This window comes from Argentina silus (assembly GCF_951799395.1).
Source record: "Argentina silus genome assembly, chromosome: 2".
In the NCBI taxonomy this organism is placed as follows: Eukaryota; Metazoa; Chordata; class Actinopteri; order Argentiniformes; family Argentinidae; genus Argentina; species Argentina silus.
Genome location: NC_139656.1, coordinates 8,204,989 through 8,217,664, shown reverse-complemented (window position 1 = coordinate 8,217,664; position 12,676 = coordinate 8,204,989). Strand labels below are relative to the sequence as shown.

Below are 12,676 nucleotides of genomic sequence, written 5' to 3'. Positions count from 1 at the left end.
TAACAGCAGTTCCATTTCACGTCACGCTGTTCATATAAACAATTAATTATAATTTAACGGTTTCTCACATTTATTTATCTCGGGGAATGGGTTTGGACGGGAAATCTCGGGAACCAGGTTCCCACCATTCAACCCTAGTATGTAGCCACTCCTGCAGCATTTACAATGCTGTAAACCATTGTACCCAAGTCAAAAACAGGAGACCCACAGGGGCGTAGGCTGTTGAACAAATCATCTGACCTCTATGAATATTGGATGAGTGCAGGGAGAGATGGTGATGAGCAGTGACATGTCCTGTCAGTGGGTGCTGTACTTACAAAGGAGACACAGGCCGCTAGCAAGAGGATCCTGACCAGGAGGTCCTCAAACTGCTCCACCACCAGCTCCCATAGGGACTTGCCTACAACACAAACACACACACACACACACACACGTCACAAACTGTATACAATCCAGCTATAAATCATCAGGTCAGAGATACTGAACAGTTTTGAAAATGAAGACCTTGCTCTGAATGGAAGTGGGATGCCTACACTGAACATCACTTTGGTGCTTTGGACATACAGTACCGTGATGAATAAGGGATATCAGGGCATCTATAATACTACAGTTCTGCTTCCTGTACTGACAGAATGGTGTGTAATTATTGGGTGGGATGCTTCTGCAGCTCTGTGTACCCTCTGGGTTTTCCTCTCTGTGTTAAGGCTAATAATCAGATTGTAAAAGGAGGAGGGACGCCACATTGGAAAGATCAATATTTACCTTCTTCAGCTGGGAGCTCTGGCAGTGTCACACAACGCAGTCCGTGGAGGAATGGGAGAGAGGGAGGGAGGGAGGGAGGGAGAAGAGACAACACAAACAAAAACAAGTTAATATATTTGATTAACTTAGACTGGCTATGAAATGCATTGGCATGTACATACAACACTGCAGAATCCTGGTGCTTAATTCTGATTAAATAATTAAATGGAGGGAGGGTGTCGTCGTGGTGTGTTTCTGAACTAAGGATTAGTTGGAGGATTACAGTCTGTAGACTACTAACACTGTACGTCTCTGTGGTTTAAAAAGGATGTTAGCATTCTCTACCTCTCACCTGTTCAGTGGAGCGGTTCAGTTTCCTGATACAACTAAGCATCGTATACAGTCCTGTGAACTCGGCTTTGATAAGATTACCAGCAGCATATGAGTACTGATATGTACTGTACAGTATATTCACTTAGACAGTGTAGTCTGCAGAAACTGAAGACATTTCTGAAACTGAATATAAAGTGTACAGTTGCACTAAGTGATATAGAGGCCTGATGGGGCGGTGGTGAAGTGTGTGTGTGTTTGTGTGTGTATGTGTGTCATGGAGCAGGAGGCATGTGGGAGGGGGCCAGGGTGAAGAGGAGGGAGATGCATCAGAACACATTGCATCTGGTACACATGGAGATCACAGTTACAACACCCACCACAACACAGACCACAGAAGGATGAGCAACCACTCCCTCCCTACAACACAATGTAGCAATCATGTACTCAGCATACCAACTGACCTACAGAACTCACATCATAACATCAAAGACATACTCATCATGCACTCACCACGCCTAGACCACAAAACAGTGAGTTTCATGTCATCCCTACGCTACAAACACCACCACCTCTCTCTACAGAATGCTTTGATAAACGAGTAATCAAACCATTCCTAATAGAATGATGTCCTTGCTACTTGTTGCCAACCTCTACGGCTGGTCTGTCTGGGACTAAAAGGATCATGTGAGGGGATTGTCCAGTTTGCTTTATTTGATAACAGGGAAATAATCTTCTCATTGGCCTCAATTACCATTCTAAAGCCAGGAAATCCCATGTTTTGACTTGACTACTGTAGGATCTGGCATTGGTTTTACACGGTCATTGCGATCCTGCTGAGGGGGTTGGAAAGTGGAGGAGCCATGACGTGAACCCGGAGACTCCTTCAAAAAACAAACCCTGGAGCCACTCACGCACACACAGGCAAAGTAAAATCATTTAATCTCATGACTCCCGGAATTACACAAGAGGTTTATAATCAAGTGCGTTGTACCATTGCCAAGTGACTTCAGAAACAGCCTTGCAATTACAGCCTTGCAATTACTCCAACAAACTTTCCATTTTAGCAGTAGGAGAGGAAAATAGTCTTTTGATGATTTCAGGTTAAATATCCTTTAATTAAATTGTTTTCTATTGACTTGGTTCAGGGAAATTGTACAAAGCGGGTATTGTGCTTTGAAGAACGAGTTGTCTTCTTTTTTCTACTGATTATGTTATCCAAGTAGGCAGAACAGAGGCCATGAAAAAGATCAAACTTGAATTAGAAAACTGCTCAGGACTTTACAAACCATTTATATCAACGGCCAAATTTAAAAAACAAATTAGTCATTAGAAAACTACTAATACATTTTGCCATTTTCAAACATTTATCATCTTTCATAGGTCACTGTCAGTGTGTGCAACAATAAACAATAACTCATCATGAATAACTGTCAACATGCATATAGAAGCTCAGGGTAAGTATTCCAGCTGGACAAGGTAAAGCTCAGTGGAGAATTCCCAGTGCACTGTGCCAGAGGCTCCAGAAATGTCTGAGAAGAAATGTCCTGCTGTTTTCCATGCTCAGCCAGTCTGACATAAGCCCTTTTCCCTATTACTGTGCCTCCAAACTTGTGTAATGTTTTTATGGCAGACAGGCTGGCTGCAGCTCCCAGTGCCGGTGAGACAAAGGCAGGCTTGCTGGAAGGGAGAGAGAGGAAGGGAGGGAGGGAAGGAGAGAGAGGGAGGGCTTGAGGGGTTGAACGGGGTTCCCCGTCTGCCCTGTGCCAAGGATTCCCTCGTAGTCATCTGGGTTGTGTCAGCCCAGGCCTGCCCAGGCACATTCCAAAATACTGACTTCACCACGCCTCTCTCTGTCTGTCTGTCTGACTGACTGTCTCTCTGTCTCTCTCCCTGGCCGAGTGTTGCAGACAATGAAAACAAGAGCCAGCCTGTTTACACACTACCAGTCGGAGCAGAGGGGAAGCACTTCCTGGACACAGTTGCCAACAACAGTGGGGTTTCATGTCCATGGCCGGAGAGCCAGGGAGCCAGGGGGAGCAGCAGGAAGCCCACCATATATCACTACAGGATAGGAGATCTGCTGTTACAGTAGCTTTCACTACAGACTCCTATACACATGAGCCTTTTTAACTCCCCCTTTTAAAGAATGACAACCCAGGATGACTAATAAACGCATGTCATAATATGGAAAGCAACTGACAACAGGGCTGATTTCGGGCACTCTCCTCTATAAATATGTGAAAGTTTTCAAAAGAGTTGCCATGGCTACTTGGCATGTGGACACTACTGGAAAACCGTGTTTCATTGGGTAACGCCGCCAACGCATGTCGAAATCCACCCGAAATAACCGTTATGAAATACATAGGCCCTGAACACAGTGAACTCCACGGCTGGCCTTCTGAATCTCATAATAAACGTGTGGCAATGAAATAGCCCCAGTTTGTAGCATAGGCTGCTGCACTCAGGAAGATAACCACTGTTATTAAAATAAATAGCATCCAGTTAGGCAGTGTGGCGGAGGGCCATAGAGGGCAGTCAGCAGTGAAAGTACCTCTAGATGGCCTGGGCTCTGGTGCCGTGTGAGAGGAAAGGTCCAGCCAGCATGACACTGTGGCCACATACTGGGAATATAAAGCAGTTCTATAAATGTGAAAGTGGTAACCTCGAATGACACACTCCACCCTGCCTACCCAAAAATTCTATGTATTCTCCTGTCTGAAAGGTTTGAAGTCATTAACCGTATTAAATGTGAATGATACAGTATGTCTCATAAGCAACTTTAAGGTGTGTAGGAGGATGTGTGTGTGTGTGTGTGTGTGTGTGTGGGGGGGGGTGCTTATGATAGTGACTAGTCAGTGGATGTCACTCATCATTCACATTCATACTGTATCTATGGAGGGTACCACGAGTGTGTGATCATGTCAGGGCCATAGAGTGAGGGTGTGTGTGTGTCTTACTGCCCATGGTTAGGATGATTAGATGGTCCACCTGGGGTCAGTGTGGGGGCAAGGGGAGTCTCTGTTTATTACTCTCCAATATGGTGGTGCAGAGGAGGATCATGGTCACGACTGAGGAGGAATGAGGGTCTCAGGTGCCTCCACTCTGACATGCCAGCTGTTTCTCCCTTATTAGATGCCCAGCACCATTTTCACACTTGATTAACACGTCATCTGCCCACACACACACACACACTTCTGCAACAGGGTCCGACCTTGACAAAACATCCCTCTGCATGTTTCACCATGATACTAAGCACCACACTCTAAGTTACAGAAGAAGAGGAAGTCAAGGCTTCTGTTCATTGTGCAGGATACACATGAAATGGTTATAATGATGATATTAACAACAGACTGGTCAGCAGCAGCAGTGAGCACAGACAGACACTGAGGTAAGATCACACACAGGTCACCCACTGGCCAATTAGAAACCCTGACCCTGTAAAACAGTTTTGCTTCCTGGCTTTTCTTGAAAAAGGGATGCACAGAGTGATGACGTTAGTCATTTTGGGAAAGTAACGGCAGATAAAACTAGTAGCGACCCTGATACGTAGCCTAATGTGGGTTACAGTAATAGCCTAGCGCTAATTAGGGATTATATTTTCCTGATTTTTGTCCACTTTTTTCTTTGGCCTCCATTGATTTAGTCACCCTATTATTTATTCATTTTTTGCCATCCTTCGAAGGTAAACACTCCCAATAACTTTTGAATGGATTGTGATAGAGACATGCGGTTTGGAGGATTATCTACGCTTATTTGAATCATTGGTCAAACAATGCATTTTTGATTGAACACCCTACAGTTAGTTTTAAAATTCTCAAAGGAATTCTCTGCCCTTCAAAAGTTCACTGTGGGCTCATTTTCTTGTAATAAATAAAGCGTTGCGAAGTCAATAGTTTGCTAACTAGTCATCATTTCAACTGACAAGCTAGCCACTTTGCTAGCAATACTGTAGTCAGAGCTAGCAATGGGAACTGTTACAATTTCGAAAGAGAAGCAAGGATCTTTGTTAAAATGCCAGCTAGATTAAATTCCTTTTTGATAAGCTATTTTTAGTACATAAACAGGGATATTAATGTTGGAATAGATTAGATAAAACCAAACCAAAACTGACGTCGGGCTGGAATGTTCATGATGTCGTTGTGTCTTGTTCTGTCAATAACACTTGCCCAACTGAGTATAAACCAAGCATTATTCTGTAAATGTGAAAGGACGTTTTGCAAAAGCCTTTCCAGCCTACTGGAAAAAAACCCACTGCAGCCCAGATGTTCTAGTTAAATGGAGACAGTCAACTAAGATTAAGCCATGCCTTTGTGGATCATTCTCCTTGAACTCACAGAACGTGAGAGATTCTGATTTGACAGCGAAAGCGAAAGTGTTGTATTGAAATGATTAGATACCTACACAACAAGGCTTTTATTTACAACTTTGAAAAGATATTTGTCACTGCTTTCATTTTTATTCACATTGTGATGTTTGTTTGCAAATGTTAGATAGTTTAGTCACAAATGTCTTGTCTTTATCAATACAGTATGTCTTTATCCATATTTACAAATAATTTTGCATTTATTAAAACAATGGTTTATAAATGGAAGTCAAGAGATGTTTGTGTAGATAGTAAATTATAGTTGTGCATTGTGTTTTTTGTTTACAGATCATGGTACACGTGAGTTGCACTCGATATATTTACAATAGTAGAGGCACTAATTCATCTCCATAACCCAGTCCAGTGCTCTCTTGTTAAACCCTATCTCTCAGTGTTGTAGGCAGATGTTTGGCACAATGTCTCTCCCATGGCCTGAAGCAGTGCAACTTTACTAGAGCTGTGGTAACTGAACCAGGATATAGGCCTGGCCCAACTCTGGCTAAACCTCTCACTACATTCCATTTGGCTCGAGAGGCAGCCATTTTGAGAGATGACAAGTTTGGGTTGTCAAACTTTATAAAGGTGATGGAGATCATTTCCTGCCATTAAAGCAAGACTAGTGAGTGCACACATAGCAATAGATATAGACCGTACAGTACATGGGTTTGGGGCCTGTGCCAAAACCTTAGCTTAAGTTACAAGTTCTGCCATGCAATGACATGCCCTGCCTGGCTTCCCTTGGTGGGGAAGCCAGGCAACTACACCTACATACCTATCTAATGTGGACTTTCAGTTCTGAGAGCAGCTATGGTGACGATGGCTTGGTCATGCAGTGACAATTAACTCCTCAGTAGTCTCGAGTAGCCATACTTCACATTGTTCTCATGGCTCCTTTTGAGGTCTGGCGAATTTTGGATTAGCCAATGTCGTTTGGATGGAACATTGGCTGCGAGAGTTGACATTTTGATTTGCTTTGAGCAGAAATTATGTTTCAAAAACAACAACCCCCTCCCCTTTTTCATTCCTCTTGAGAAGAGCAAATTAGTGAGTGTTAGCCAATCAACTTCACCAATCAGTTAACATTGCTAGCCAGCTATATTTTTTAAATTGGACATTGCTTAAGTGTTTTTATTTTTACTGGAATTATAATTCGGTTGTTGGAACCCTACCCACGTGAGGATCATTGAAAATTATTGGAGGTTCCATTTTGAGCTGCCTATTGAATGGTTGGGAGTGTGGCAAGTGTCTTACAGGTTTCAACACACACACACACACACACACACACACACACACACACACACACACAGCTAACGCTAATTCTGTGAGTGGGACTGAACAGCTTTATGACATATTACAGGCGTGCGGCACTGCTTCTTCGCTCAGTGACTCAACATCTCTCTAGAAGGCCGTGGTGACTGCAGAGGTGGGAGGTGAGAATCAAAGACGAGTGACAAGTTAGCACAAGATCTCAGATACTTTGAAAGCAGCCACACAGAACAGAGCCCACTGGAGGAGGGAAGTGACTCAACACCTCAAGGACTTAAGACATTTTGTGAAGTCGCCTCTCCGTTTTCCCTGCTAGGACACCGAGATGTTATATAAATTGAATGTTCGGGGCAAAGTATAATTTTATTTTCAGTTCCTTTGTTGCATTGAAATTAAACAAGAAAAACTTAGGTGAAAAGTGTGTAAGGGACAGGTTTTTTTAGAGGAACGAGGAAATAGTATTTGACAGGAAATAAGGGAACTCATGCTCACATACTTTATACAGACAGGGCATACATTATTTAAATTGGACCTCAACCAAACTGCTGGGAGCAAACGCAAGTCACAGGAAGTGAATCAACACTATGGATGTGGGTGCTCCTCTCTCTTACAAGGAAGTTGTAATTATTGTGGTGATAGAACGATTGTACAGGATGCTGTATTGCCCAATTATAAACTAAAATAGAACAAATATAATTATTGAAGAGGCTAATCCCTCTCTTTGTAGAACATATACGGATATGATGATGAGTTGATCCCAGGTCTGTGTTTAACTCTTGGTAGACCCTGTCATCACTGCTGACATCAGGCCCACCTTTAACATGCTACCGCAGTGGCATTATACAAACACAGGGATAGAAAAGAGCCTGCTAAGCGTCATCTATAGGGGTGGAGGTACAAGACGCACAAGGAAGTATCAAAGCATAAACATCATTCCTTTTGCACCTTGAGAATGCTGAGAGGCCTGCGACTTCCTTCCTTTACTACACGCTTCGCGGTCTCAAAAGTCACACCCGCCGACTAAAAGTGAAGTTGTAAATTCTCTTGTAAATGACACTCTCCATATTCCCAGACAGTGAGTGTGCTTGAGCATGTGGAGGGGTGTGTGTGTGTGTGCGTGCGTGCGTGCCCACAGAGTGTGACCTGAGGTAGCAAGGCCATTGAGAGGGACTTCAAATGGGACATGTGCAAAGAGCCAGTCAACCTCCCACCCCCTCCCCCAATCTCTTTGTAGAAAGGTCATTTAGACAGTGGGGACAGGCCAACTTTCCAACATCTGGTAGTGGGACAAAAAGAGCTACAGTAACGTACCCAAAACATGCAGCATGTAGCTGCTCTGAATGAACCAGCACACACAAGTGCAAAAACAAAAAGTACAGTTTTTATCTGGCAAATAATTGTACTTGCGTGATGTGTTGTGAGATGGGAAACTCGTATATTTTAAATCACATGAAGTGGTGAACATTTTAGGCACATGAGTGATAAGTATCATCACTCTGAAACAGCCTTTTTAAACATGAGAGAAGAGACCACATCAGCATCCTGTTTCACAGTAGAAGATTGTTCTACTGTGGCAAAGCCATCAGCCTAATTGTAAGAAACCACATAAAAACTCTCCATTCTTCTTGTTAAAAAAGCATGCTATTGAGATCTCAACAACACTAACCAAAGTTGTAACCATATTCATGTCATCTACAGACCAAAGCCCCAGTTTTGACAGCGAGGTAAAACACAGCATTCAAGCTCTTGTGCATTACCTCAGAGCGAGAAAGTTGATGTGCTATTTCTTTCCTTTCCAAAATATACGGTGTATGGCCTCCACATAGACTCTGATTAGATCCCAAGTACCAGAGTTTTGACTAGGGATGAGCCAGGATAAGCAGACCTGAAACACAAGCCCCTCTGCAGAGTTGAGACAACAGTAAGCGCAAGGCACTGTAATGTGTAAGCATCTGTCTCACCTTTGAACTTTGACCTAGCTCAGAGTGATGATACATCAGGTTACCCCTTTTTGAGCCTATTCCAACCTGCCTGCTTCTGGTGGTCAAACACTCAATCTAAGAGTTCCAGTGACACAGACCGTGAAAAAGGCCTCCCGCTCTGACGTAGGAATGTTATGTCTCTGTCTGAGAGTCTGGCAAGCCATACATCTTTCTCTGGAATGCCAGTGGTACCTCCTACAGTGTAGGTTTGGTTACTGTACTTACTGTGACACTAGGGATATTCTCTATGGGGTTCCCCTAACATGTCAGTGGCATGCAATAACCTCCTCGTGTGTATACGAGTTAGAGTTTAGGACACCACGTCTGTGGACATGTCACGATAATGACTCTAGTAATACTGAGACTACACAACTCCTGCCTCCGTGTGAAACAACTCTTCCCCATGTCAGAGAGAAATAAGTAATCATGGAGGGTTTGTAACACAAATGCACGCCACCCACACAAGCTTTGAACAGTGGCTCACTGCAACAAACACCTAACTCACATTAAGTCCTTGCAGTTAACTACAAAGGCTGCTGTTTTTCAGCAGAGGGAATGAACCACAGTGTGTGCGCACATCACTCAGCAATGCCATGCACTAAAACAGCAAATAAACACATTCTTAGTGTGTCGACTGTGTTCTGGAGCAGCATGGTTTACTACAGTATACAATCAGCCCAAAGAGGAAAGGGTATTCCCTCCGGCATTTATCTCTGTACTCACACAAGCAGGAAGTTCACAGCTAAAAGCAAAAGAGACGCTATCTACACAAGACGCTGCTTTTTCCATGAAGTCATCACAGGCCTCTGGGTACACTAGCTTTGTGCAACAAAGGGCTGCTGTTCCACTCTGACAATATGCTGCTCTCCTCCACAGCTACAGGACCCATGCAAATGACAGGCCATAGAGGCACAGTAGTAAAGGTGTTGATGGGTGCGTGCCAAGTTCAGTACAACACATTCATAATAATAACCTAGAAATAATTTTCTGCAGGTATTACACACTAGCAAGGCAGCACAGCTGTAAAGTGGGTTCCCTCAACTAGTAATGATGCCATACTATTTTGGCATAGAAACTAACTGTAAAAAAGATCACTCAAACAATCTCTCAAGGTGACTCCCTTCCTTTGACACAGAACTAGATGGTTAATACTCATATGTTTACACATTTCACAATGTGTATTAAAACCCCCCTGGGGATTGAAGTGAAAACAGGTCATTCAAGTTTGTATCTTTTCTGTATCTTCCACTATGTCCTTGTAAAAATACCTCCTTAACTACGCATGGCTACCTCAGATGTTCCTGTCTTTCCCTTACAGAATAGCAGGAAAGACAGGTACAGTATACCAGTATGCATTTCCTCTTTCACAAAGTACGCTGTTGCAGTTTGTTCTATTCTATAGAGTATTGTAAACATTTATCATGTAATGTTGCATTCATTGTTTATAATGTTGCATAATGAGAAGTGGCATTTTACTCCCTCTACAACATTAATGACTAAAAAGAAGCATCATGATAGCAGCACACATCTAGCGTCAAGAGACTTCCAAATGTGCAGCTGAAGACTGAAATGGAAATTGTTACGATATAAAATGCAATGATTCGGTCGATATTCTGCCATTTAGATATAGCCTAGCCTACGTCTCCACGTCGACAATGTGATAGGCTTCCTGGACTAACACAGGTGTTGAATTAGGAGCCTATTCCAGTTAAGTGTTTTTTTGGGGGGAGGGAGGGGGGGGTAGTATTGTCCATGATGAGAGTTCTGGTTCAGTGCGTCGTGCGTTCCCCTACCCCATATACAACTTTGTGCAGAACAAGAAATATAGCGCAGCTCAGTGGTCCGACAAATGACTTAAAACTAACACTGGAGCATAATATCACTTGAAAGCTGTTTGTTTGTAGCAATATTTCAACTGAATGTGGGGCTACTGATGAGTGACAGAGTATCATGTTTTTCAACGTGTATTTTTATATAAATATTTTATTTAAATATACTTCCCTATGTTTCACTGCACTGTGGTCTAACCATGATAACATTACATATCACCAGTTAAATAATAGTGAAAATACAATCAGCCACAATATGCTACTCACCGTTTGGTCCATATTTTTCTAAATTGGTTTTCACTTGTTCAAGTGTCAGCCCAGTGTTTTCGTTCACACCAAAGTTCTCTAAAACTTCAGATGCCGATTTAGTGTGCGCGTTTTCCATCTCGGAGAACTGACTAAACAATTAACTTGAAATGCATGTAGTTATATAAGTATCATCTATTATGACAATTAAAGATAAACAACGTAAATGTCCACCGATGTGCGTTCAGACTGCCAAGCGGAGGTGGATCTGCGTAGAATGTCACCTGCCTCTTCTGCGAGCCGACGATTGCAGCTGTACCTCCGGATTCCTGTTAGCGACGCTGCTATTGCCCAATAGATAAGATTGCAGCCCGTTCTTCATCAAAATCAGAAGGTGTGCTGTGTTGAGGGGAGGGACCGCCTCTTTGGTGAGCGAGTGTGTTTGAGCACTCTCTTGCGCTCCTATTGGCTCGCTTTACCTGAGTTGAGCGTTAACCCTCAGGATTTTAGTAAGCCAATTGTACATCCAAGTATAAGTATAATAATATTGCTTATGAACAGCACAGGAATAGACAACCTTAGCAATATTCGCGCTCGATACAGGCTACAGTTAAATCAACATCACATTCACTGTCGTTATCATTGCTACAAATGCGCGCACCATTCTGTGTATTGCGCTAACTAGTGCAACATTTTAAACCTGTATGACAACATTTGCCTCTTTGTATTTTTTTTATATTGAAATACATGTACTGAACATTATGTTCATTTTGTGGATAGCCTACTAGCCTACTTTCAGTGGTGAAACGGTTTACTTAAGCCTTGGTTGGGGGATTGCAAAAGGGAGGGGAACCAGGTTCCAGTCAGTGTGACGTTACTGCAGTAAGAACTCCCCAGCTACAGTATCCAAAAGATCAAATAGGCCCTCTGTAGTGCAGTGGACTGGGACTACTTAAGGAGGGAAGTATAAAGGGAACAAGGTGCTCCAGTTCTGTCCTAGCTCACAGCTAGGCTCCTCTCTCATAGCAAACTTATTTATAACTTGTATAGCTTATGTAACTTTCAGAACTACTGTATAGATGACAGGCAACATGGCTACATTGAATGAATGTATTGTACACACATACATACATACAGAAGCCTGCATACCTCTTTTCACATCATTCAGGTCAGCTAGGTCTAACATCGGACCTATTTGGGCCTGATCCTCCAAGGCTTCTTTCCCTTCTTTCTCTCAGGGTGCTGTGTCAGTCAGTCAGACCTGTTGGATGACCCAATAGATGATACCGTGACCACAGCTCCAGGCCCAATGCACTTCTCCTATTCATATGAGTATTTCTCGTACAAACTTTTGTATCTGACTCTGAACTCAACAATATAGCATTTCACATTTAGGTTTGCTCTTAAAGGCTCATTGTGTGAGTTTGTATTTGTGATTGTGTGTCAGAATTAAGTGTTTAATGTGTATGTATAGTTGCCTGTGTAAGATCTTTTCTTTTAAAATACAAAAGCCAAATCTGAAAAAATAGAGCCTTTCTGGTTTCACACATTTTTAAGGGAACCCCTTGGATGCCAAAGCTCTTACGAAAAGGAAATCCCCCCCCCCCCCCTCTCTCTCTCCGGTGGCACACAATGGCTGTCTGTGCTAGCACAGCCCCAGTCACACAACATTTTCCATACAGCCCTGTCAGCCATCCAGCAGCATTTGCCTTCACTTTTGGTCTGAGCCTTCATTTGCATTATGGAAATGAGCCGTGGCCTTTCATGCATGAGAAAGTAGAAGATATTTTCCTCCCTCTTGCATCTCTGTGTGATGTCATGCCACAAGCTTTCCTCACTCCAAGTCTCTTGCTCTCGATGTCGGTACTTTCTATCGACATCTGTGCGTTTTTATGCCCTCAGGACCTCACCAAATG

At 42.9% G+C, this 12,676-nt stretch overlaps 1 protein-coding gene across 1 annotated transcript in view; it reads right to left on the bottom strand.

Annotated features, from left to right (window-relative positions):
- Nucleotides 1–11,099, bottom strand: part of atp2a3 (ATPase sarcoplasmic/endoplasmic reticulum Ca2+ transporting 3) — a 43,412-nt gene extending 32,313 nt beyond the window's left edge. The window contains exons 1-3 of the mRNA XM_083665370.1: nucleotides 10,782–11,099; nucleotides 763–780; nucleotides 318–400 (exon numbers count right to left, since the gene is read on the bottom strand). Of these exons, the coding sequence (XP_083521496.1) occupies nucleotides 318–400; nucleotides 763–780; nucleotides 10,782–10,899 (219 nt within the window). The 5' untranslated portion in view covers nucleotides 10,900–11,099. The remainder of the gene's footprint in view (nucleotides 1–317; nucleotides 401–762; nucleotides 781–10,781) is intronic.
- Between the last annotated feature and the right edge of the window lie 1,577 nt (nucleotides 11,100–12,676).